The sequence below is a fragment of the Stenella coeruleoalba genome, assembly GCF_951394435.1.
Source record: "Stenella coeruleoalba genome assembly, chromosome: 3".
Classification (NCBI taxonomy): domain Eukaryota; kingdom Metazoa; phylum Chordata; class Mammalia; order Artiodactyla; family Delphinidae; genus Stenella; species Stenella coeruleoalba.
Window position 1 is genome coordinate 56,959,017 of NC_137148.1, and position 25,961 is coordinate 56,984,977.

At 34.2% G+C, this 25,961-nt stretch overlaps 1 protein-coding gene across 1 annotated transcript in view; it reads left to right on the forward strand.

Annotated features, from left to right (window-relative positions):
* The window catches only part of FCHO2 (FCH and mu domain containing endocytic adaptor 2), a 113,554-nt gene that overhangs the window by 65,011 nt on the left and 22,582 nt on the right, over window positions 1-25,961 (forward strand). Inside the window, exons 11-19 of the mRNA XM_079915687.1 lie at window positions 76-100; window positions 7,577-7,668; window positions 7,922-8,093; window positions 9,516-9,527; window positions 9,871-9,895; window positions 11,881-11,923; window positions 14,124-14,218; window positions 19,966-20,069; window positions 22,793-22,919. Of these exons, the coding sequence (XP_079771813.1) occupies window positions 76-100; window positions 7,577-7,668; window positions 7,922-8,093; window positions 9,516-9,527; window positions 9,871-9,895; window positions 11,881-11,923; window positions 14,124-14,218; window positions 19,966-20,069; window positions 22,793-22,919 (695 nt within the window). The remainder of the gene's footprint in view (window positions 1-75; window positions 101-7,576; window positions 7,669-7,921; window positions 8,094-9,515; window positions 9,528-9,870; window positions 9,896-11,880; window positions 11,924-14,123; window positions 14,219-19,965; window positions 20,070-22,792; window positions 22,920-25,961) is intronic.

Consider the following 25,961-nt stretch of genomic DNA (forward strand, 5'->3'; position numbering starts at 1 on the left):
AACACTTTTGATATAGTATATTTACCAGATAGTTCTAATAGTTGAATATGTCTGATATTTTGTTTGTTTTAATAGGGAATGCCCTGATGCAGATTCACTTGTAAGTAGATTTTACTTTGGTATAAACAGTTTAGCTATTTTCATTAGGAAATACCCAACATATTTGGGTTGAGTTTGTTTACAAATCTTTCCAAGAAAAATACTAACCATGTTATTAGAAATTCCCTATTAAAATTATTTTACAAATGTATTTTTGGCTTTACATTGCCAGATGCTTTCCTATTAAATAGAAGGTATTTCTAACTACTTTTGAAAAGTGGACATTTTACTATTAAAATTGGAGTGGAGCCATAGCATATTGCTTTTTTCTTGGGAAATATGTCGGATTTCAAACCTGCCAACTTTATTTTAAAATGTGCTCTTACTAATTGATTCTTAGAGCTATTAAAATACTACTATAACTGTTCATGTGTTTAAGGTTTGTTTAGGGGACTGTCATTTTAGAAAAAGTAGCAACAACCATGGTTAGTACTTTTCTGTGCTTTTTATTTTGTTTTGTTTTAAAGAAAGTTTGTTTATATTTCTTGTTTAAATATATTTCTTCATATATAATTAAAGAAGACATCAAATGGAGCTCCCTGTGGTTACAGTGAGAGAGTAGATTTACCAAATGATGGAAGTAGTGTGTAGACAGATATGTTTTACAGATTGGTCATTAAACACTGATCATGTTGGTAAGTGTAGTAGAGTCAGGCTGTCTCTTTTATTGTTCTTACTTGTGTAACTATTGTTTCTTTTGACTCCAAAACATTGTGGTCTTTTACAGCATATTGGTGTACCAAAATAAAGAACTACATATTTTGTAAAACATTATGTTTTATGTTAATTAAGATAAAACTAGTATTTTTTTTCATATTTCAGCTTTAAAGTAAGAAAATTATTCATTAATAAATTTATAGTGAAAATAAGGAAACAGACTTCTGATGAGTTCTAGGCTTAAAATCATCAGTGTTTTTGGAGTTGTAACGTTTACCTTACCACTTGCATGTTTTGATACCCTTGGTTTACTAATTAATGAAAAAGTCAGCAGATGTGTTTGGGATTTACTTTAGTGTTCATCATGCATTTTATTTCTGAATTATTTATAGCATTTATTTGATTGCAGAATTGAATAAAAATTTTAATACTTCATGTTTTATATGCACTCCTTTAAATAAAATATTTAAAATTTTCTCAGTTAATTGATACTATTCTATAATGATCAATATTAAACAATTTTGAACTTCAGCCAGTATTTATCTGGAATTAGAAAAGGACTTTTAAAGAGGACACGAAATTCTACTGCTATATAAGAAATGATTGATAAATTTGACTGTATAGAAATGAAAAACTTACAGAATTAGAAAAAATACACCATAGAAGGAGTTGAATCACTAAATATAGTTGGGCAGAGTGTATTTGCAAGATGTTTAACAAGGGGCTAATTATTTTCCTTTGTAAAGTTTTGATACAAATTAGTTTAAAAGGTAAGCAAGCATCCTAGTAGGAAAAGGGCATTAAGATAAAAACAGGCAATTTTCATAAGAAGAAATAAAAGGTTGTAGTGAATAATCATAAATGTTGTTCAAAATAGTAGCCTAATTCTGATGCAGATTAGAATGAAATTACTATATTCACCTATCATATTGGCAGAAGTTTTGATACACTCATACTGTTGGTAGGAATGTAAATTGGTATAATCTGTCTTGTGGATAGTTGGCAGTATCTCCCAAATAAGAAATGTATATTCTTTTTGACTCTGCAATCCTGCTGCTAGGGCTTTACTGTTACTGCTATATTCACAAACTTTATGTGTGTGTGTGTATGCTTGACCAAGATATATGCTTATATAGAGGGGGAGGGAGAAAAGGTGGATAGGGATAGATGTTCATTTCAACATTGTCTATGTTAGCAAAAAATTGGAAACACTAAAGCATCCATTAAAATGGAGATTGGTTAAATTATTAAACATTCACTTGATGAAGAAATAGATGTTATAGATCTAGGTTGCTCGTGTCTGTTGAAATGGGAAGAACTTACTAAATAAAAGCAAGTGTGATCTTTTAAGTAATTGTTTTTTAAAATAAATAAATGTGTGTCTATTATATGTATTCTCTTTTTTTAAAAGAATGAGTTACAAGACACTGAATTGTGGTTACCTTTGAGGAGAAGGATTACAGTGGGGTCAGCAGGGAAAGGAGGCTTTCATTTTTTGTTGTTTCCTTTTATTTATGGCCTGTTTATGGCTAGTCTTACTGTTACTTAAACATCAACAGGCTACTTTGGTAGGGAAATTATCCATCATTTTCTGTTCCTTTTTTAAAAAGTCTGTGTATGTAATTTTAAAAAATTATTTTGAGTGACTACATCTTTTGAAAGTTGACCAAGGAAGTGTAAATCGCTCTCTTAGTTTTAACCAATTTCCTCTCTCCAAACTGAGACTGAGAGACATACCATTGATTTGCAAGCTCTATCCCAATATTTTGTTAAAGTTACTACCACCACTATCCACCAAAACTGCCTTTAAGATTGTTGGCTGAAGTTACATGCTCTTTTCTTCTTCTTGTACTGCTTTTGACTTAATGCTTTGCTCCAGCAGTATGGGGCCCTAATATAGAAACCATGGATTGAATGGACAAAGATGTAAACAGGTAATGTGTAAGTTTTTATTAATATCATGAATAGTTCTAGCATTGAAAACCTGGTACAGTGAGAATCATTGCTTTTTTTTTTTTTTTAAACACACACCAAAAAAGCGTTTTATTTTGAAATAATTGTTAATTTACAGAACATTACAGAGATAGTACAGAGCAGTCCCGTATACCTTTCATCTCGTTTCTCTTGATGGTAACATCTTGCAAAACTTTGGTACAGTTTTGTAACTAGGATATTGATACTCATACAGTCAAAATAGAACATTTCCATTAACCAAGGATCTTTTTTTTTTTTTCTTTCACCTACTTAACCCTCTCCCAGTGCTCAAATCCCTGGAAGTCACTGATCTGTTTATCACCTCTATATGTTTGCCCTTTCCAGAATGTCGTATAAATGGGATCATACAGGATATAGCCTTTTCAGACTGGATTCCTTTACCAGCAATATTAAATATGCATTTAAGATTTATTCATATTGTTGCATGACTTGACTGTTCATTCCTTTTTTATCACTGAAGAGTATCCCATTGTATAGGTGTATCATAGTTTACTTATCCATTCACTTATTGAAGGATGTTTTGGTTGCTTCTTCTTTTAGGTGATTATGAATAAAGCAGCTTAATAACATTTGTGTGCAGGTTTTTGTGCGAAAATAAGTTTTCAGATCAACTGGGTAAATACCTAGGACTGTGATTGCTGGAAGGATCTTTCATTTTGATTGCTCCTTTTCAGTCACTTTTGTTCTGTTCCGCCCCCTCCCTACACACACACACACACACACACACACACACCTCTGGCAACCACTAATCTTTTCTCGATTTCTATATATTTGTCATTTCAGGAATGTTATTTAAGTGGAATCATACTGTATGTAACCTTTTGAGATTGGCTTTTTTCGCTCAGCACCCTTTTCTAGAGATTATTCCAGGTTGTTGCATACATGAATAGTTCATTCCTTTTTATTGCTGAATAGTATTCCACGATGTAGGTATACCAAAATTTGTTCACCTATTGTGGGACGTTTAGTTGTTTCCAATTTTTGGCTGTTAGAAATAAGTTACTTTGAACAGTTGTGTACAGGTTTTTGTGTGGGCATAAGGTCACTCGCGACACTTGTCACTTTCTTTCTGAAGTCTGTTTTATCTAATAGTAAGGTAGTCACTGTCTTTTATTTTTTAAATTAATGTTTGCATGGTATATTTTTTCTATCATTTTCCTTTCAACCTACCTATGTTGTTATGTTTGAAATGAGTTTTTCACGCGTAGCATATGGCCGGGTCATGTTTTTTTAATTCATTCTGCCAATCTGTCTTTTGTTATACATAGACCATTTATATTTAATGTAATTATTGACATGTTGGGGTTTGTCTGCCATTTAATTTTTTGTTCTCTATTTGTTCCTCTCTCTCTCTTTCCCTCTCAGAATATTGTTTTATTTTTCCTGCCTTTCTGTGGGTTATTTGAACCTTTTTTAGAATTTGATTTATTTATAGGTTTTTTTTTGTTTTTTTGAGTATATAACTTTGTATATCTTTTTAGATAGTTGCTGTGGGTCACTCTCCAGTAACTTCAGATAGTTGTTTATGTTTATTTTGACCAGAGTTTATAGATGTAATCTGCAGGAGGTTGATTCAAAAGCAGTTTATTTGGTCTTACAGAAAACAGCTCAGTATTATTTTAAATTAGTACAACATATAGTATAGTGTACTGTAAACAAATTTAAAAATAGTGTCAGTAGCAGATCCCAGATAGAATCTCTAGGAGAGGGACTTCCCTGGCGGTCCAGTGGTTAAGACACTGTGCTTCCACTGCACGGGGCATGGGTTTGATCCCTGGTCAGGGAACTAATACCCTGCATACTACTTGGCGTGGCCAAAATGAAAAGAACCTCTAGGAGATTAAATATCTGGTATGTTCTAGGGTACCAGGAATAGGAAGAAAGTATTTTGAAAAAAACTTTTTTTATTCTGATTTCTAATGGTTTCTTTATTTTATTTTTTAATTAATTAATTAATTTTTGGCTGCATTGGGTCTTTGTTGCTGTGCGCAGGCTTTCTCTAGTTGTGAGTGGGGGCTACTCTTTGTTGCGGTGCGAGGGCTTCTCACTGAGGTGGCTTCTCTTGTTGTGCAGCACGGGCTCTAGGAGCATGGGCTCAGTAGTTGTGGCACGTGGGCTCAGTAGTTGTGGCTCACGGGCTCTAGAGCACAGGCTCAGTAGTTGTGGCACACAGGCTTAGTTGCTCTGCGGCATGTGGGCTCTTCCCAGACCAGGGCTCAAACCCGTGTCCCCTGCATTGGCAGGCGGATTCTTAAGCACTGCACCACCAGGGAAGTCCCCAGTTTCTTTATTTTTTAAGTATTTTAAAGTATTATTTGCATATTAGTAAGCAGCATATAGAACTCAAAGAAAGTGCTCTACTTCTAGGGTCATAACTACATCACTTGTCATCTTTTTATCTATGGAATCTGTTCTTTACCCTATATTAGATATTTCACTTCTAAACTTTAACCCAGTCTGTTAACTCACTGCTAACTACGTTAGACTGTTTATTCAGCTTGGAAACTATAACTATGTAAACCTTGTGCTGTGCCTGTCAGGTTAGCATTCCTTCATATTTCTCTTGCTGAGCTTTAGCAAGTGATTGGAGGAAGAATGGGAAACTCTAGGAGTAGAATGATACTAGCTGCCCAGTTATATCCAACTGGTACACCCTGTCTTTTCTTGGCAGTTCTTTTTCTCCCCCATTTAAAAAATGTTTTTATTTAGAAATATGTTGTAACCTACAAAGAAATACAAGAATAAAATAGTATAAAGAACACTTGTATACCTTTAACTTTTTACTACATTTGCTTTAACAGTTCCATTCTCCCTGCGTATGTGCATGTGTTTGTGTGTATATTTTTTTCTGATCCATTTGAGCATAAATTTTATATTCTCTTACTTAACCACAAAAGCATTTTTAGAGAAGTGTCCCTTCTGTATCCCTTCTGCTCCACCACCCTTCCTTCTTAGGTAACCAGCTTTATTGTGTTCTGATTTATCTTTGCAGTGTTTTTTGTTTTTAATTTTTTTTCATAAAGATAGCAGATATCTAACGGTTTTTAAATTTCCCCTTCTTTCTTACTTAAAAGGTAGTATACTATATATATTCTTTTGTACTTGGCTTTTTTCAGTTAGCAGTATTTCCTGGAAGTCACTCCATTATCAGTTCATGGAAACTTTTCTCTTTTTTTTTTTTTAAATAGCTGCATAGTACTTCACTTTGTGTATGCACCATAGTTTATTCAGCTATGCTTGGACATTTAGTATTTTCCAATAATTTTGAGTTACAAATAATCTCTGGTGAATAACCTTGTTGCATATGTACTTCTTAATTCTTGGGGGCATATCTTCAGAGTAAAGTCCTAGAAAAGGAACTCCTGGGTAGAAGGGTAAACACGTAAATTTTTTGTTAGATATTGCTAAATTTATCTCTGTAGGAATTGTACTATTTTGTATGTATATCAATAAAGTATAAGAGTACATTTCCTCACAGCTTTGCCAACAGAGTATATTTTTTAACTTGAGTTTTTGCGAGTCTCATGGAAAAGAGGTGGTATTTTAGTATAGTTTAAATTTTCTTGGTAGTCTTTTTGTTTTGTTTTGTTCTTTGTTTTTTGCTGTACGCGGGCCTCTCACTGTTGTGGCCTCTCCCGTTGCGGAGCACAGGCTCCGGACGCGCAGGCTCAGCGGCCATGGCTCACGGGCCCAGCCGCTCCGCAGCATGTGGGATCTTCCCGGACCGGGACACGAACCCGTGTGCCCTGCATCGGCAGGCGGACTCTCAACCACTGTGCCACCAGGGAAGCCCCTTGGTAGTCTTTTATTTCTGTTTTTTTGTTCTCTCTCTATATATTTTTTAATTAATTTATTTATTTTTGGCTGTGTTGGGTCTTTGTTCCTGTGCATGGGCTTTCTCTAGTTGCAGCAAGCAGGGCTACTCTTTCACACTGTGGTGGCTTCTCTTGCTGCGGAGAACGGGCTCTAGGCGTGTGGGCTTCAGTAGTTGCAGCATGTGGGCTCAGTAGGTGTGGCATGCAGGCTCTAGAGCGCAGGCTCAGTCGTTGTGGCGCACGGGCTTAGTTGCTCCGCAGCGTGTGGGATCTTCCAGGACCAGGGCTCAAACCCGTGTCCCCTGCATTGGCAGGCGGATTCTTAACCCCTGCATCACCAGAGAAGTCCCTGTTCTATATTTTTTTTGTTTTTTGTTTTTGTTTTTGTTTTTGTTTTTGCGGTACACGGGCCTCTCACTGTTGTGGCCTCTCCTGTTGCGGAGCACAGGCTCCGGACGCGCAGGCTCAGCGGCCATGGCTCACAGGCCCAGCCGCTCCGCGGCATGTGGGATCTTCCCGGACCAGGGCACGAACGCGTGTCCCCTGCATCGGCAGGCGGACTCTCAACCACTGCGCCACCAGGGAAGCCCTGTTCTATATTTTTGATATGTTTTTCCATTTACTTAAGCTGTCAGTCCTCTGGTTTTACCACCTCTCTTCCCTGGATGCATACAATCTTTTGCTTTTATTTCTTCACTTTGAAGATTTAGGTAAAAATTTGGTTATTCACAGAACTGCTGGCATGCCTAGCCAAACACCTATTCTCTTCCTTTCAGTGTTTATCCTGTTTGTTTTGCAGTGCTTTTCTCTTTCAGACGTCTGAAGCGTGGAGTGTCATTTGAAGCTAATTATCTAAAAACACATAATTTCCCAGTGTTAATAATTTTGTTAATCTGTGATATTTGATAAATGATAAAGCTCCTCGGTAATAGTTAAGGCTGTTTTGCTAACCTTTAATGTTTTTGCAGTCGGAGGCATTGTTACAGTAAAGTTTTTCTTCTTACCCATAGAACATTCCTGATGTGGATGAAGAAGGCTATAGTATAAAACCAGAAGCAAATCAGAATGATATCCTTTCATCATCTGGATGGTCTTATGGATTGTGTTGGCATATATAAATAGACAGTTAAAATAATCTATTATTTAATAAAGACTCTTCAAATTTTTAATTAATTGTAATAAAATGTGCCTCTGTGATCTTTATTTGACATGCTATGAATAAAAGTTAGTAGTTACATTTCTGATAAAGTCCATCTTATCTCAGAGTTTTTTTGTTCCTTTTTATAAATGTGTGAAAAACTGGTTGTGCATTAAGATAATTTAAAAACTCAATTCTTTAACTGATACTCACATACCAAAGAGAACCATTTCTACTCATCTAGTGATTCTGATTCTGAAGATGAAGAACCAAAGAAGTATCGGATAGAAATCAAACCTATGCATCCGAATAACTCACATCACACAATGGCTTCCTTGGATGAATTAAAAGTATCTATAGGAAATATAACGCTCTCCCCAGCAATATCTGTAAGTAAGAAAATAAGCAAGTTTGCACTCATTATACAGAAGCCTTTGGGGTTTTGTTTTTTGGTTTTTTAACCTCATCTACCTGCATCTGATTAATTTTAGGACTAACGAAAATTAAAACATCACATAGTAAATAGTTAAGCATGTTGGCTGAGGAAATACTTATAATTTTTTCAGCTTCATTGAGGTACACAGTTTATAATTTTTATACAGGCAGATGAATTTTTGAGTTTGGTTTAGTTTTGCTTCCTTTTGAATGTGTTTTAAACAAAAATGTGGAAAATGTACTATTTCTGCCATTTGATGTATTTTATAAATAGTGCTGTATGTCTCAGGCAGAGTTTTGTGAACTACAGTATTAACCTTTTCCTCATCTAATGTTAAAGTTTTTCATCCATTTTTTTGGTGAACTTTATGTAAAAGGAATTCCATAAAAATCAATTTCAAGTGAAATTAAATTATATCTTTGCTTTTTTTTTTCTGTCACTGTAATTAATGGTTGTTTTTCCATACTTTTCATACAGGAAAAGGCAAATAAGAATTCTTAGTGGTAGTGGTTAATTCCTCAATTCTGAGATACTAAACTTGATAGCTTTTGAGGGAGAAAAAAATCACTGTAATCTTTCTATCGATGTCATACTCTTAAATTTAGAAATGTTAAATTATGGGAAAAAAGCATGTCTTAGAATGTCAGTTTAGTTTATCTGCACATACTTATTGTAGCTGATGGAGAATAAAAGTTCTCATCATTTTGTATTTTATTTAATTACATATTTTAGGTAGACTTTATGTATTTGTTTAGAAAAAGTGTTTTTCTCCCAGTCATACACTTGTTGAATTTGAGAACTTTTTTCCATCAAGTTTCTGAAGTGAGGTTTTATTCTACCATTACTATTTAACATTAATGCCAAGATTAAATTATGGTTTATATTTGAAGTAGGAAGTTGTGAAGCCATTAAACATTTTTTATTGTGTAAAGAGCATAACTAATTTAAAATATATATGTAAATAAATAAAAGCCTAGAGGACATATATATATCAAAATGTTAAGCATCTGTCTTTGGGTAGTAAGATAATTGATGCTTTGTGCTCTTTTCTATTTTTTTTTTAAAAAGTAAACGTGTTAACTTCATACTCAGAAAATAAATAATAGTCAGAAAATTTTTAATTGTTAATATTTGAAAAGAGGGGTCTTGAGAGTATATTTTGTTGCCCAGTTTGCTTATCTAGCTTAAGTTGTCTTTCCCTCCAACAGTGTATGTGTTTTAAGGTATATAGATTTTATCAATAGACATGATTAAGACATGATTATTAGAGCTTAGAGCAAGGAAATATATTTTAAATTCTAAAGCAAATACTATGTTTTTCCTTTTCCTTTTTTTTAAACACTATGTTTTTCTTTTTCCTTCCATGTACTACTAGAGACACAGCCCAGTAAGTGCAAGATTTTATATTTTTACCTATTGACTTAAAAAGAAATTGTATATTTGAACATTGATTTTCAAAATATTTGTGTTTTTAAATTAGCAAGTCATAGTATGTTGCTGTAGATACTGGTATTTTAAAGCATTTTATTGAATGATTTAAAGGTACCTGTATTACTTTTTGACTACAAAAAAGTTTTTTCTGTAATCTTTTTATGTAAATACAGTTTATAATTGAGCAGGTATATTAAAAACTTAAAATTATGTTCCCAGTATTAACATTTTATCAAATATTTTATTACCGCATTAAATTATTTGTTTAATGATACTTAGTTTTTGCATTTCTATTTTAGGTGCAGATGAATCGGAATTCATCTAGTAAGTTTGACATTTAAATTGGTTATTTAAGTCTATTAAAATTTATCAGGGAATTTGCTAAGCTTGTAGCCTAACATATGTAGTTGTAGAAATGGTTTTTTTTCATCATGAGCCATAATGACAGACTAGAAGGATACTTGTTTTGCAACAGAAGACAACTTATCTATACTATTTCTTTTAGTTTTGAGATATGCTTTAAACTTGAATACGTGGCTACAACGTTTTTCAGAAATCAACAAAGCCAAAGAGCAGCTTCTGATTAAGCACGTAAAACTGTTTAATTAGCATAACTCATCCTCATGAGCCAGAAGGCACTTTTTTTTTTTAATATTTATTTATTTATTTGGCTGAGCCAGGTCTTAGTTGTGGCATGCAGGGTCTTCGTTGTGTCGTGTGGGATCTTTAGTTGTGGCATACAAACCCTTAGTTGCGGCATGTGGGATATAGTTCCCTGACCAGGGATTGAACCTGGGCCCCCTGCATTGGGAGCACAGAGTCTTAGTCACTGGACCACCAGGGAAGTCCCCAGAAAGATGAGTTTTAGCTTGATCTATTTTTAAGTCGTATCACAATTGCAACTTCTAGTATAAGATTTTTAGTACAGTAACTCAAATTATACTAAAAATGTTTTTGGGGTGTTAACACCATTTGCAGAATCATGTATTAAACATAACAAGAGTTGTGGGGAAAATAGAGTTGAGGCAGCCCACACAAAAGCTATGCAATTTTGTGAACACAGTGCTTGATAAAAACCATGACATCAATTGTAATTAAAAATTCTAGCACAATTAAAAAGACCTATTAAATTCATAATAAATACCAAACTAAAAGTAGGCTTTTACTTTCAGAACATAAATGGTAAGTAGCTTGATGATAAGGGGATGTGAGGAAAATGCGTATAAAAGGGGGCCACTGAGTTATCAAGATGAGGGCAAAATGCAAAAAGATGACAAACACCACAGTAAGCACCATGAGGCAAAACAAACAGCTGAAATGAGCCAAATGGGAGAATGTGATGTGAATGGGCATTATGTACACTGTTGTATTCCTCATAGTTTGCTGTAATTACCCATGTTGATGTATTTTGCATTCATCAGCTATTGCTTGGTGATGCAAAACATTAAGGTGCAATGAAAATTGCTTACTAACCAGCAGGACTTTTGTATTACTGATGCTGTTCCTCCATGTACCAATTGCTTATGAAATGATTCATGTTATAAATGCAGAAGGTAGCAAAATAGACTACCTTATAAAGAGACCTTTGTTGTTATAAAAATTTTATTTTTCAAAATAGGGTGTCCTTCAAGAATTAATAACTACTTTTGGTCAATAAAATAATCATTAATAATATCATCAGAACTTGAAAAATGCTTTCATGATGCATCAGTTAAAATTCTTGAGTTATTACATACATTATTTAAATACATAAGTATTTAAACATTTGTTCTGATTTTTAAAGTTGTAGCCCCTGTTTTTTTTTATGAACAGTTTAATGAATAGTTGACTATTCATTAGTTTAGTTGACTTAAGTTGTTTCTTATCAAAGATATTAGAAGAAATGAATATTTAGCAGAAATTCAGCTATTTTTTTTAAATTTTTTTTTTTGCGGTATGCGGGCTTCTCACCGTTGTGGCCTCTCCCGTTGCGGAGCACAGGCTCCGGACGCGCAGGCTCACGGCCATGGCTCACGGGCCCAGCCGCTCCACGGCATGTGGGATCCTCCCGGACCGGGGCACGAACCCGTGTCCCCTGCATCGGCAGGATGACTCTCAACCACTGTGCCACCAGGGAGGCCCTATTTTTATATTTTTAAGCATGGTAGAAGACTTGTTAAAGGCTTATTTTCCTTTTCTTCATAATTGTTTATATATGTTATTAATGCCAGAATTTAAAAATTGATGTATGTGTAGTAGTTCTCCTTACATTAAAATATTTTATTACTCAGATTATTAATTTTTTCATAATATTTCAACTTTTTAATTAGGTGAAGAGTTAACAAAATCAAAGCCATCTGCTGCATCCAATGAGTAAGTTCCATGTTAAAAATTTTTTTTAAATAGACTTTATTTTTTAGAGAAATTTAAGTTCACAGCAAAACTGAGTGGAAGGTATGGAGATTTTTACATATACATTTAGCCTCTACATATGCCACACCTTCCCCACTATCAGAATCCCCCACCAGAGTAGCACATTTGCTACACTGACACATCATTGTCACCCAAAGTCCATGGTTTACATTAGGATTAACCCTTGGTGTTGTATATCCTATGAGTTTTGACAAACGGATATTGATATGTGTCCACCATTATAGTATCATACAGAATAATTTCACTGCCCTAAAAATCCTGTGTCCTCCACCTATTTATTATTCCCTCCCCACTACATTTAAATTTTAAGTATCCTTCGTTGTATTATCTCTGTAGTTTTAATTCCAGTATACTGTTTTTAATCATCCTGTTTCCTAAGCTGTGAAACATCATATAGAGTTTTTAGAAGTTTTAAATTATTTTCTCATTTGACAGCATTTCTTTCTATGATAATTTGTAAAAAATCCATTCAGCTGTATTTGGCCTTAGTGTCCTCACTGCTTCTAAATAAATGATAGTATCCCAAATTCATACATGTCTATATTTCAGCTAGTTATTCACATGGAAATTCTCTCAGTTTTCCTTCAATTTTGTCTGTGACCTTGTAAAATAGACTGTATACTTTATGAACCTTTTCAACTTAATTGAAAAAGGAGAGGTCTAGAAGACATGTTGCCATGTTCTTCTTAAAAAGAGAAAAATATTTTAAGCCAGTGTTGCATGGGTCCTTTTTCACTTCTGTATTTATTAACAAGAATACTTTATTTTAATGTTTTTTGTATGAGTAAAAGTAGCCTTAACTAAATGAATAGTTTGAAATGGAAACTTTGAAAGCTAAGCACTAATCGAGCAGAGTGGAGGTGTTCATTTGATTTATCATTTTTAAAGATAAGTTTAGTGTTTTAAGACTTTGTTTTTAGGAATCATTTATACAGTTGTGATTCTATACTTTATCGTAAGTGTGCTTCCATGTGGGTGCATGTTGAGATACTAGATATGTGCTTATAGGTAATTGTAATATTTTCATTATAGTGGGCCTGTTTTCTAGGATTTCTAAAAAATATTTTAAATAATGGTAGTTTGATACATTAGATTATTCTTAAATGGGGATTTTCTTTTTTTATACCATAAATATGTACAATTTTTATTTGTCAAACATACCTCAATAAAGTTGGGGCAGTTAACTTGAAAAAAAGACGGGGTGGCAAAGGTCAGGTCCTCAAGATCCTAGAAATTAAGCATCCTAAAAGGGTATATGACTAAGATGGAAAAGAGAAACATTTATGTTTGCATTAAAGAGCCAAGAGTTGAATCCTGAGAGTAACTAGTTTGAAGGATTCCAAGAGGTCAGTGGAAGAAAATCTTTGGTTACGCAGCACATTGAGTTTTTTGAAATGAGAATGTTCATGCTCTTGATTTTGTCCATAGTCTTGGTAACCTCTCATAAAGAGACATGTATGACCCATACATTTTGCTGGCCAACCTTAGTAGCCCACGTAGTGGATTACCTAGGGAGAATTCCTCCTATGCATGATCTACTGCAGTGATCAGATCTTTGAAGTTTGTATAGAGTCGTTTATGTACATGGAGCTTAAGCCACCATCCTGTACTTAAAAAGTACTTTGAAAAAAATCCTTTACCCTTTTTCTTCATCTTTGATAATAAGTATGGCCTTATAAAAATTCTATCTGATTTCATATCTCTTCAGAAATTATCTATCCAAGACTGGGCTCCAGATGTGAATTAGCACATCTGACAGTGCCACAGAATTAATTAGCTGTGTGTCCTTAGGCAGCTCATATAGACTCTCCATGCTGCTTTTCATTTGTAAAACTGAAATTATTTCTATTCTGACAGCCCCTACGTTTATTAGAATATAACAAGGTTTAATCAGTGGGGATTTATCTACTCTCCTTTGCGAACTTAATGTTATTGTGGGTTCTGCTTATAGCAGTTAACAAATATCAGTTTATTAAACCTGCTAATTAAGTTCTTCACATATTCAATCATATGTGAAGCACAATGTCCAACTCTTTAATCATATATATTGAGCTTTCTATGAAATAAAGATAAGTTACTATATTTTATACTAATAAAATACTCATTTGCTAAAATTCTTATTTTTAAAATGTTATGGTAGGAAAGGGACCAGTGATTTACTTGCTTGGGACCCCCTGTTTGGACCATCTCTTGATTCATCTTCTTCAACTTCACTAACTTCATCATCATCATCAGGTAAACATATATATATATATATTTTTTTCTTTGTAACTGTAAAGGAATGCAGTAGTTACTTTTTTCTAATTGATTTATCCATTACTTGTATGTTGTACTTAATGATCAAAAATTTAACTTGTCCTCTGATCATATTGCCATATAAAAGTGATTTTATACTGATTTTGTTAACTTACCTTAAAGACCATATGGCTTAAACAATAAAAATTCATCAAACACCAACTTTTTTTCCCTTAATATACTTATTTCTAGGCATCATTCCTATATCAATGCCCAAATAATAATTTTTATTATTCAACTTCATAGATGTGCGTTAATACAACCAGTCCATTCTGGATGGACATTCAGGTTGCATCTAGTTTTTAGTATTATGGACATCCATAGATACAGCAGATTTTGTGCACATCTCATATCCTTATAATAATTTGTTAATACAAGATTTATGAGTCACAAGATATGCCCATTGTTACTTTTTGCCAAACTGCTTTCCAGAAAGGCTTTAGCACTTCCCAACATGAAATAACTTTATGAATGTGTTTTAGTTGTTCTTTTGGCAAGAATATATTAAATTTTTCTTTTCTTCAAAATATGAAATCCCACTAGTCAACCATCAAAGCATGTTTAATAAAACTGCTTGTTCAAAAAATGAAAATAAAATCACTTTAAGTTGATCTTAGCCGCCTTGGGGATTTCAGAAATGCCGTGCAGTACTTGGGGTTAAGGGAATGCTTGAATGTTGGGGAGAGAACTTGAATTGAGTTCTTGCTGTCTCTTTGCTGGGATATATGCACGTTCTGTTTGATTTCATCTCATTAACTGCTGCATGAAGTCCTTTTTATTGCCCCTGTTTTATAAATAGAAAAAGTAAAGCTGAGAGAGATCAGGAACTTCTCTAACACCACATAACTAGGAAATGAAGCATGGATTCAAACCTGGATCTTACTAATTCCAAAATCTTTGTTCAATTCGTCATACTCTGGCAGATTAACAAAACAATAAGCCATGTTGAAACATTTTACTCTTAATAATAAAATAAACACTAGTATCTAAAATTGGACTGTTTAGAAACTAATGTTTTAAAAAGAAATTATAAGTGGATTTTAGGCAACCTTAACCTGAAACAATTGGGAGTTTTGAACAGCAAGAAGCAGTCATTAGGTAATTGGACATATTCTGAAGTGGCATTATAGCCTTTCTCAATTGGCATTTGTTTACTATTTAGTTTTAGGAAACTAATCTTACTAATAGATTTTATAAGTAAAATAATTGTATAGGAAAAACTGAAGTTGTATTAAGGTCTCTTTTTTTGTTTAGTAAAAATGTCAGAATACTGTTTTGTTCTGTTTTTAGAATGGAGAAGGTCCTAATTTTAATTTTGATAATATTCTTTTATGAATTGGTTTTATTAATCTTTAGTAAAAATTTTCACTTTATCACAGAAGTTTTAGTTATATAGAAATTTCTTCATAACTCCACCCTTTGTTTCTATTTTCTTTAGCACAATCTCCTTTTCAAAAAAGTGCTCTCTTTTCCTCTTGCTACCTATCTAAAGAATGTTTTGCCCATATCACTTTCAACTTCAGGTAAAAAAATGATAGTTTCATTTAGTTGTCATTTGATGTTTAGTAGGTAGGGAATGATAAAACTTTCTCCTTTTTTTTGCTTATTTTAAAATTTATTTTGCTATGCCTTTTAAAAACTTCCTATTAAGTCTAAAAATGTCAGATTATTTTGCCCTTCAAAGGATGTTAGTGATGTTGAAAAGAGACATTCTGCTGTGTGGTAATTATTATTAAGTCTTCACTTGGACAGAATATAATTATTGATAAAACTGATGAATACATTATGATGATTCTCCTGTTTTGTAAGACTGGCCCTAAGTGAAATTGTGAAATAGGCATTTTGTCTTAAATTTTCTTCCACTGCTTTTTACAGTGCATGTCTCCCTTAACATCGTCTACACTGGTACCATTTTCACATTTTAGAAATGGCCAGGTTGTCAGATTATTCCCTGCTCTCCTTTGTCCCTTTCAGAATCTTAATTCATTAATCACTCCATCTCAGCTAAACCAGTCTAAGAAAATAATTCCTATCAGTTAGTAACTAATATGTTAAACCTTTCAGTGTTGTTATATGTTTAAGAAGCATGCTTAAAGTTTGGTACAGAAGTATTTTCAGTTGCTTCTTAAAATAAACATATATGTACAATTTACATATACATAAATTATATGTGATAAAGTATATGTATATAAAATTTAATATAAATAGCTCATATCTTCCTTCCCTTTGATAAGTGCTAGTATAGACCATTTCTTCTCTACCCATGGGTTAATTGAGCACTTGTGCTCTGTAAAACCCCTGTAAAATTATCTTTTGAAAAATATTAGGCTGGTTTTTTATATTAACTCCAACACTGATTTAGTCTGTCTTACTTCCTATGACAGTTTTAAGTTTTATCACTAGTCAGGCACTTTGTTAAGGAACACATGTACCCGGCAGCATCACTTTGACACCTTGTCAAACCTCTTTAGACTTTTACTGACTGTTAGCATTACCTTTTGCTCCTCTGAAAATCAGGAATAATTCTGGCCTTATATATTTTTGGACCTTAGATTTTACTCATACATATTTTAAGTTTCTTATTTTCATAATTATTTTCCTCAGTTAATATAAAGTTTGAGCTCATGCTCTTGTTCCATGTATTATTAAATTTTTCTAGTTTTGAGTAATTGAAATAATATTAACCTGAAATAAGAACTCTTTGGCTCTGCAGATTTATATTTTAGTTTTAGAATTTTCCTGTTGCTTCTAGTTTTCAGTTTCTTTATTCTTCTTCCGCTGACCTTAGTGAACAGAATAGGAACTCTGCTTTTCTCTCCCAAACTGATTTGTCTGGGGGTGTGATAATTGGTTCTTTACTTGAAACCAGGTCAGATTTTAGGTCTAGAAAACCCATTACCAGACTTTTCCACCAACCCTCTCTGCTATCCTGCTGTAACGACACCACCAGCGAGCACAATAAGTGTCCTTTTGCTTCATGGTTGCAGAGTCAGTGGATTTCCTTTACTGATGAACTTGTTAAAATTACTGACTCCAGTGGAGCTCAGAAGGCATTCCAGAGATTGCATTGTAAAGCTGAAAATACCTTTGGGTTCCCTGGTGCTTTGGATGAGAGATTTTTCCAACAGCTGCATCTCTGAGGATCAGCGTGACCTTTGCCATAATATTAAATGTTTTGAAAAGCTACTGACAGAGGAAGCTAGCAATGCTGCTCGTTTTTCTTCTGCATCATCATCGCTTCTGTATCCTAGATTAGTCTGTGCCTTTATTCAGATGAAGGGTGGTATGGGAAACATGCTTTATCTGTTCCCCTTAGGTAGTGTCAGAGAGCAGATGTAGGTTAGCTCTTTTTTTTTTTTTTTTTTTTTGCAGTACGTGGGCCTCTCACTGTTGTGGCCTCTCCTGTTGCGGAGCACAGGCTCCGTATGCGCAGGCTCAGCGGCCATGGCTCATGGGCCTAGCCGCTCCGCGGCATGTGGGATCTTCCCGCACTGGGGCACGAACCTGTGTCCCCTGCATCAGCAGGCGGACTGTCAACCACTGCGCCACCAGGGAAGCCCGGTTAGCTCTTTTTGCCTGTGTTTTATACTTCACAAGTCACTTCATGTTCTTGAAATACTGCATCTAGTGGACATTTATTTGAAGTGAGCACCACCACCACCACAAAACACAATTAAGACACTTAAACCTGTGAACAGTTGTAGTCATCTCCTTCAGAAGCTTCTAGAAGCAGTATCTAATTGGCATGTGGAGATAGATTTGTTTATAATTTATAAAGTTATTACTGTAATTAATAGATTCATTTATAAACAGTGATATTAATGAGCATTTTTATTACTTTTTCTCAAAGAGCAAATTCTGATTATTTGAAGAAGGTGAACTTAACACTTCTACCAGGCTTGGATTGAGTCAATCTAAATGCCATTTGGACAGGCCACTTGATTAGTAATGAAGCTTCAGGTGTAAACGTCTCTACCATGTTAAGCCCCCTCAGAAGCTTGAAATAACTTGAGTATTGGTCAGTGCTGGTTTCATTGATAATGAACTATCGTTAAAGTAAATATGTCATAGCACAGGGAAGTGTAACAGTCTTCAGGTTAGTGCGCATTTCTTCCAATGTACAGCTTAAAGTAGGGGCGCAGCATGAAAGAACTGGTGCTGACTGGAAGAAGGCAGCAGGCTTAGAATCTAAACTTGATTTCTTACCAGGTTTTTACTGTTTTCTTTAAGCAACCTGAATGGTGCTTGCATCTTTTATCTCTTCATATGATCTGCTTTCTAGATGATTCCATACCCCCATGCATTTGCTTTCACTCCGGTGTGACTACCTTTTACTTTAGGTCTCTTGCTACCACCTCCGTGCTCCTTCCTTTCACTCCTCCATTGCTGGCCAAGGGTCCTCAGCTTTACTGTTTGTTTCCCCATGTACATACTTAGGCCCATTCTTACATTTTTAACTTTGCACATCTGTAAACTCATAGAACTTACTGAAACATATTTCTTCACACCCATATTATATTCTTCAATCTGAATTATAGACTTATCTTTTAGAATGGACCAAAAGAGTTTGAGGATCATTTTAATTAATTTAAAGGTCATTTAAATGTATTTGCTTCTACACTCTTGCTTTGATTATGTTAATACATGTGTGACTTTTGATGATATACACTTGAATTTCACTGATGAATTTCTACCATGCTGAGGTTTTTTTTTTTGGCTGCGTTGGTTATTTGTTGCTGTGCGTGGGCTTTCTCTAGTTGTGGCAGGCGGGGGCTACTCTTTGTTGCAGCGCGTGGGCTTCTCATTGTGGTGGCTTCTCTTGTTGCGGAGCATGGACCCTAGGCGCGTGGGCTTCAGTAGTTGTGGCACGCGGGCTCAGTAGTTGTGGCTCGCGGGCTTTGTTGCACCGTGGCATGTGGGCTCTTCCTGGACCAGGGCTTGAACCCGTGTCCCCTGTATTGGCAGGCGGATTCCTAACCACTGCACCACCAGGGAAGTCCCTGGAGAGTTATTTTTAATTAGGAATACTGAGGTTAGTATTTCTGGTTTTAAAATTGCAACATTTGCAAATAGTGTTGAAAAACATTGAACACTAAATTCATGTAGGGTTTATGAAGTCAATATGATTTTCTATATTTACCAAAAATTAATTATAGTGATTTGTGGAAAATTTTTTTGTAAACTATAAAGATATGTTTGATTGTCACTAAAAAATGGCACAGTGTGTTTCAACTTAACAGTGAGATTACAAGTTTAATTAAGGTAAATTTTTATTTAGAGTTCATGTTATTATTTTGAAGATGTTGCTTCAAAGGCTTGGTCTTGCAAATAACTGTAAAGTAGAAGTATTGGCAGTAAACTAAAGACCTTAGGCCTTAAACTGGTTTTCACCAGCTTACTTATTAGATTTAATTTTTATATGTATAAATAATTGAAACAGGAATACAATTTATGTCAGTTTTATTGAAAAGTTAATTTTTTTTTCAGGAATATTATTGGTAGCTTCGAAAAAAGCATGCTTGATACATTCCTAGCATTTCACAAATAGCTATAATTACATTTTAAAGAAAAAGAACTTCTGAAAAATGAGCTTTGAATCCTAATAGTTTCTCTGTAATAGAATGTTTTTATCTAGGGATTGGTACATACTAATGATTTTCTTCAAATTCTCTTTTTCCACCCACCAGCCAGGCCCACAACTCCTCTTTCTGTAGGTACCATTGTCCCACCTCCAAGGCCTGCTTCCAGACCAAAGCTTACTTCAGGAAAACTCAGTGGGATTAATGAAATAGTATGTACTCAGGTGTTTTTTTTTAATTATAACTGTTTTGATTTAATATGCAAATGATATTTCTCTGTATGTCCCTTTACTGCTAAATGCTTGGAATTTTCTACTCAAGTCTTCAAAGTACAGAAAAGTTTTCCCTGCTGATACTTCCTTCACTTCCCCATATTATCTCAGTGATCATACCTGTGGAGCAAGACCGTTGTTCAGGAGGAAGGAGATTTCCTGAGAAAGTTAGCACATTATAAAAATACAATTCAGTACCCATTGTTTCATAATTAGGAAGCAATTTTCATATAATTTTGCTTAAAGTCAAATATTAAGGAAAAAATGGTGGCCTGTTCTTAGACCTAGAAGTATAGTGCCAGGGGAGTCCTGGTGGGCATCTAGTCCAGCTTTCTTTATTTTATACATAAGCAGTCTGGAGTTCACATCACTTAATTGACTTGTAAAAGTACACATTGCTTAAAAAAAGAAAAAGGCATTGGTCTTCGAAAGGTGTCAGATAACGAAAGAAAATATATGGGTTCTACTGAGAGTCAGGCTCTCCCAAACCAGTCTTCTTTCCTTCAGTCTGTTCTGGTTTACTTTCATCTTTCACTTGCCAGTTTAATTGCCAGAATTAAATTTCTAAATGTCAAGCTTAATCTTTTTCTCCTGATATACATCTACAGTGGTACACCTATAATCCACGTGGTTGAATATTTCAGCTGAATCTACAAGACTCTTCATAAAGTTGACTCAGCAACCTGCATTACCATACTAACTGTCCAGTTTTCTCCTCTTTGCAACCTAGGTTCCAGCCACTTGAAACTTTCCACTGTTCCCCAAACACATCATGCTCTTTTACATATCCATGTCTCTATTGTACTCCCTCTTGTCTGAAATACCCCTCAGTTTTCTATGTAGGAAACTGCTCACTTTAAGACCCTGCTACATATCACCACCTAGGTGAAGCCCTCTTTGATGGTTACTCCTCCTCTTCACCCCACAGTGGACTTAATCATCCTCCTTCATTCTCTTCCTTATACCCATACACTTGCTCGTGTTTCTTTTAGTGCTTCAATCACATTGTATATAAAGTTGACCCACAGTCAGTTCTCCGTATCTATGGGTTCCACATCCACAGATTAAAAATATTGGGGGGGGGGCATCCAGAAAGTTCCAAAAAGAAAACTTGAATTTGCCACACACTAGCAACTGTTTACATAGCATTTGCATTGCATGTACAACTTTTTACATAGAATTTACATTGTATTAGGTATTGTAAGTAATCTAGAGATGATTTAAAGTGTAAGGGATGACTGTACTGTTTTTGTGTGTGTTTCCTTCACTGGACTATGTTTTAGCCAGTTTCATATCCTTAATACTTTGCTAATGCCTTAATAGTTTACATAATGCCTGTCACCTCATGTCCTGTACCACCTCCATCTGTATATTTCCACAGCCACATTTTACACCTTGCTGTGTTTTTTCAACCTGCTGTCCATAATAATGAGTCATCCAAAAGCCATTCTCTGGAACTAATACTTTAAAAATAATTGGGGGCACAAGGGTTTACTAAATATAAAATATTTTGGGCAGTATAATCTAATTTTTATAAGAGTGTATATCTATAAATTTATATTCATGCGAGTAGAGTTGAATAATTTTAGTGTATGAATGCTTATAGGGTTTTGTTGGTTGTTTCTCGCCTTCTGTTTTTCATGTTCCTCAAATAGATGGGGACAGAAACAGTGTCTAATTCACTGCTTTGTATCTAGTACCCAAGACCTGACACACAGTATAGGCACTAAATAAATACTGCATTTACTTATAACTTTTATAAGCAGGAAAATGTTGTCTTTAATTAAGCTCAATATTCCATATTTTAAAAATGAAACACCTCAGGAAGTGTTGCTAATGTATTATTGGAACAATTAGGAATTTGGAAGGAAAAAAAACATTCACCAAAGTAAAAGATAAATGAATTGGAATCATATTTTTCATATTTGTTTTTATTTTTAACCAGAAAAGTGGGAAGACAGTAGAATTAAGATTTTCTCAAACCTCTGAATGGGGTGAACTTTCTCAATGAGGAAGCATTACAATGAATTATAAGGAAAATGTGCACAGATTTGTAAATGCCAAAAGTAAAGCAATATTCAGGAAGAAAATATTTGCATCAAATAAAGAAAAGGGTTAGTGGAAGCTCAGATAATACTAAGACCTCCCCAAACTAAGGCAAAGCTAACAGACAACTCATAAAAGAGAAATGCCAATTTTATTTTTATGTACGGAATTAGCTAAAAGGTTTTAAATTTTATTATTTTTCCTTCTTCTAAGGCTCATCTGTTCATTGCTGGCAAGAGTGCAGAGAAATATTCTCATATATTTACAGGCAGTAGGGTAAAGTGAGTTACCCAAATGGGAAGCAGTTTGGCACTATGTATGAAAAGCCTTCATAATGTTTAACAGTTTAACTTCTGAGAATCTATCTTAAGCATACTTTTTGAAAGACGGAAAAAGTTTTATATACAAAGATTCTCTTGACGGCATTATTTTAAAATAGGCTTTTCAGCTTTTAATATATTCTTGAAAATGATTTGACCTAGGCATCTCTGTGAGTTTTAAGAAACACAATAAATTTGGTTTAGTATTTTAAAATTAATATTCCTGATACCTAAAAATCTTTTCTGATAACTGGGAAATTGTTTTAGCATTTTGGTAAATGACATTTTGTTTTTAAGCCCAGGCCATTCAGCCCACCTATAACTTCCAATACCAGCCCACCTCCTGCTGCTCCGTTAGCCCGGGCAGAAAGTTCTTCCTCTATCTCATCTTCTGCGTCACTAAGTGCTGCCAATACTCCAGTAGGTAAGTGGTTATCATAAATTACATGCAAAATTTAACATCCAAAATATGATCAGGCTGAGGGTAGTGAAGAATTAAGCATTAGACATTTTGGTTTTCTGGAAACACACCTGGCATTATCAAACTAGCCACATTTTCCTTTTCTCTTTCACATTTTATATTATCTGAATAGAGCATTTTAACCATGATTAGCACTGTTAAGAATGCATCAAATTTATAAACTACGGACCAATATAAATAGTTGAAGGCAGAATATGATGCAGTACTTTCTACTGTGAATTGGTACTTACATTCCTAAGAAAATTTGTTTTAAAAGCAACTGATTCAGTGAAAGGAAGGGGTTTTGTGCTTGCAGTGTGATCCTGGGACCTGCAGCATCTGTCTGTATCACCTGGAACTTACTAGAAATGCAGACCTTTTAAATCAGAAACTCTGGAGTGGGGCTAGCAATCGTTGAACAGGCTTTCTAGGCAATTCTGATGCATGTTGAGTTTAAGAATCCCAGCCCTAATTAAGCTGATTTAATTATACTTAATTTGATTTGTCAAAACTCACGCAGGAGAAATGGGCCTTCTGTATGTAGCCATTGTAAAAACGGCATGAGTGGTATAGGCTAAAATGAGATAAATGATTTTCTTTCTAAATGTCTGAACATGATGTTACCATCTTATTTTATATACTTTTGTGAACATACTGTTTTTCCCATCTTCTGACTTTATGTAAACAATATATTCAATAAGTCTTTTTGTTTGCTGTAACAAGCACCTTATTCTTACATTTTGTTTGTATATGTGGTTTTGTTACCTTTTGTTTCCACAGAATCTGTATTTTAATCATAAAGAACATAGATGGGTCCTGTTAGAAATCAGGCAGGTCCTGGTAACCAAAATTGCTTTAGTCGTTTCCCATTATCTCCAGATTATTCAGAACGTTTTCTATTTGTGATGGAAACTTTAATTTTGATTAAGTTGGTACATATTTGTTTGTAGTTTGGGCCAGTGCTGGCAATAGGAGAACGACAAGTAGGTGACGGTGATGATACAGGCAGGCAGGATGTGATGTAATGTGGATTTTATAGGACAAAGTTTCTTTAAATCTTCCTAAAAATTTCTTTCTTTATTGTGATGTTTATTCAGCTCCCTGTTTAGATTTAAGTTTTTGATTCTTCTTGTTCTTGAAAGTATTTTCTTTTCCTGCAATATTTTGTTTTATTTAAATATGATAGAAGATGATAATTTGATTGGGACACTCTCTGAAATTGAAAAGCACTGTGAGACTTCACAAGGTATTGTATCGAAAGCAGATGTATGTGTTAACTAATGACCCTAAAGTGTATCTAAAATACTCTGTTATCTAATTTTTCCTTTTCCAGCAATTTATGGTGTCTCAGAAATCAAGAATAACTCTAAGGTTTAACTATCTCAATTTTGTACTAATTATGTCCAGTTTCTATACAGGATCCATTGATAGCAGTGGATAAGTTATAAAAACATACATTATTTTTGCATTATCTTCCATCTCCCTCCTGCTCTTCTCTCCTTAACATTAAGAAATATCAACAAATCTTACCTCTAAAGCTATTAGAAGCAGAGAAAAAGTGATTAGGAAAGAATATGTCAGTTAAAAAAAAGAAACTATAATATAAAAACCACAAAGCAAAGGCTATCAATCATACGAAAACCATTCATACAGTGAGCTGAAGTTAGAAGCAAAGAGGTAGGAAATAGTTGGGGGTGAGTCCCTGTTTTTTACTCCGGAGCTGAAAGGAATTCCACAAAAATATTCACTGATTGTTACAAAGGTAGGTACCTTTTATTTCAGCTTTATGTCTCTGCATTTTCAAAACATACACAATTGTAAATATGCAACAATTAAACCAAAATTAGAATGCATGCATACTATCCTTATAAAGAAGAACATCCAAGGAATTTATTTTCTCCAAAAAATGAGTTATTCTGAATAATATAGTACACACTTAGACTTTTTTAGGGACTTAAGCACATATTTCCTGTGTCAAACATTTTTTTGAAGGATGCATATACAATATGATCTTGGAAACAATGGAATATACAAAAGGGGATATGCCAAAATGTTAAGTGGATTTTGAGTTTTTTTCCTAACTTTCCAGTACTTTTTTCTTCTTGCCAATATTTCAGTAACAGGCTTAGCAATTTACAGGGAAACTATTTCAAGAATTCTCATTTTATATGCCCAAATTGGATAATTGAAAAGAATAACTTTGTAGGTTTCTTTTGATTTTTAATGTCAAAGTCCTAGCAGGCATTAATGTTACCCATGACTGTGTGTAGATATCCACTTGTGTAGGTTACCTAAGGGAAAAGATTAATTTCAGATTTAAGAGCATAGAATTTTTTCTAATAAAAGATTATTATAGCCTTCATCTTTCTCTGAAAATATGCTTTCCTGAATTTCTAGTGACCCTAGTATAGAATATATTTTTTAAAAAATTGAACTAATTTAGATTTATAGTGAAATTTTCCCACTGCACAAACATGTATTTGCATAGTTGTAATCACATATCCTAGAAACTACTGCCTCTTGATCAAGCCCTTAGCTTTCATTTAATTATCTCTCACCTGATCCAAACTTGAATCCCTGCCAAGTCATTTTTCTTTTCAATCCAGGATTCACTCTGTGTTCAGTGATCTTACAAAATGAAAAACACAATCATGTTTCTTTTAAACATTTTCAGTGTCTTTTAGTGCCAATAGGATAAAATTAAAGGTCTTCCATGTCCTGATCTGGGTTATAAACACTTCTCCAGACACATTTTCATGTCCTTTCATTGTTGCAGCCCATCACCCACAAAGTATGTTCCTGCTTTGCAGAAAAAAACTACTTGTGGTTCAGAAAGGCACCATTTCTTTCATGCCTCTTTGGCAAAGTGTCTGGTATATATTGGTGGTTAGTAGATAGTAGCTGTTGTGATTCTGTGAATACATTTTATTATTGAGTTTATTTTCATATGAAATTTTAACTTGTCTTGTTTGGGAGAGTTTACTTTTCCCAGTGGCCTAGAAACAG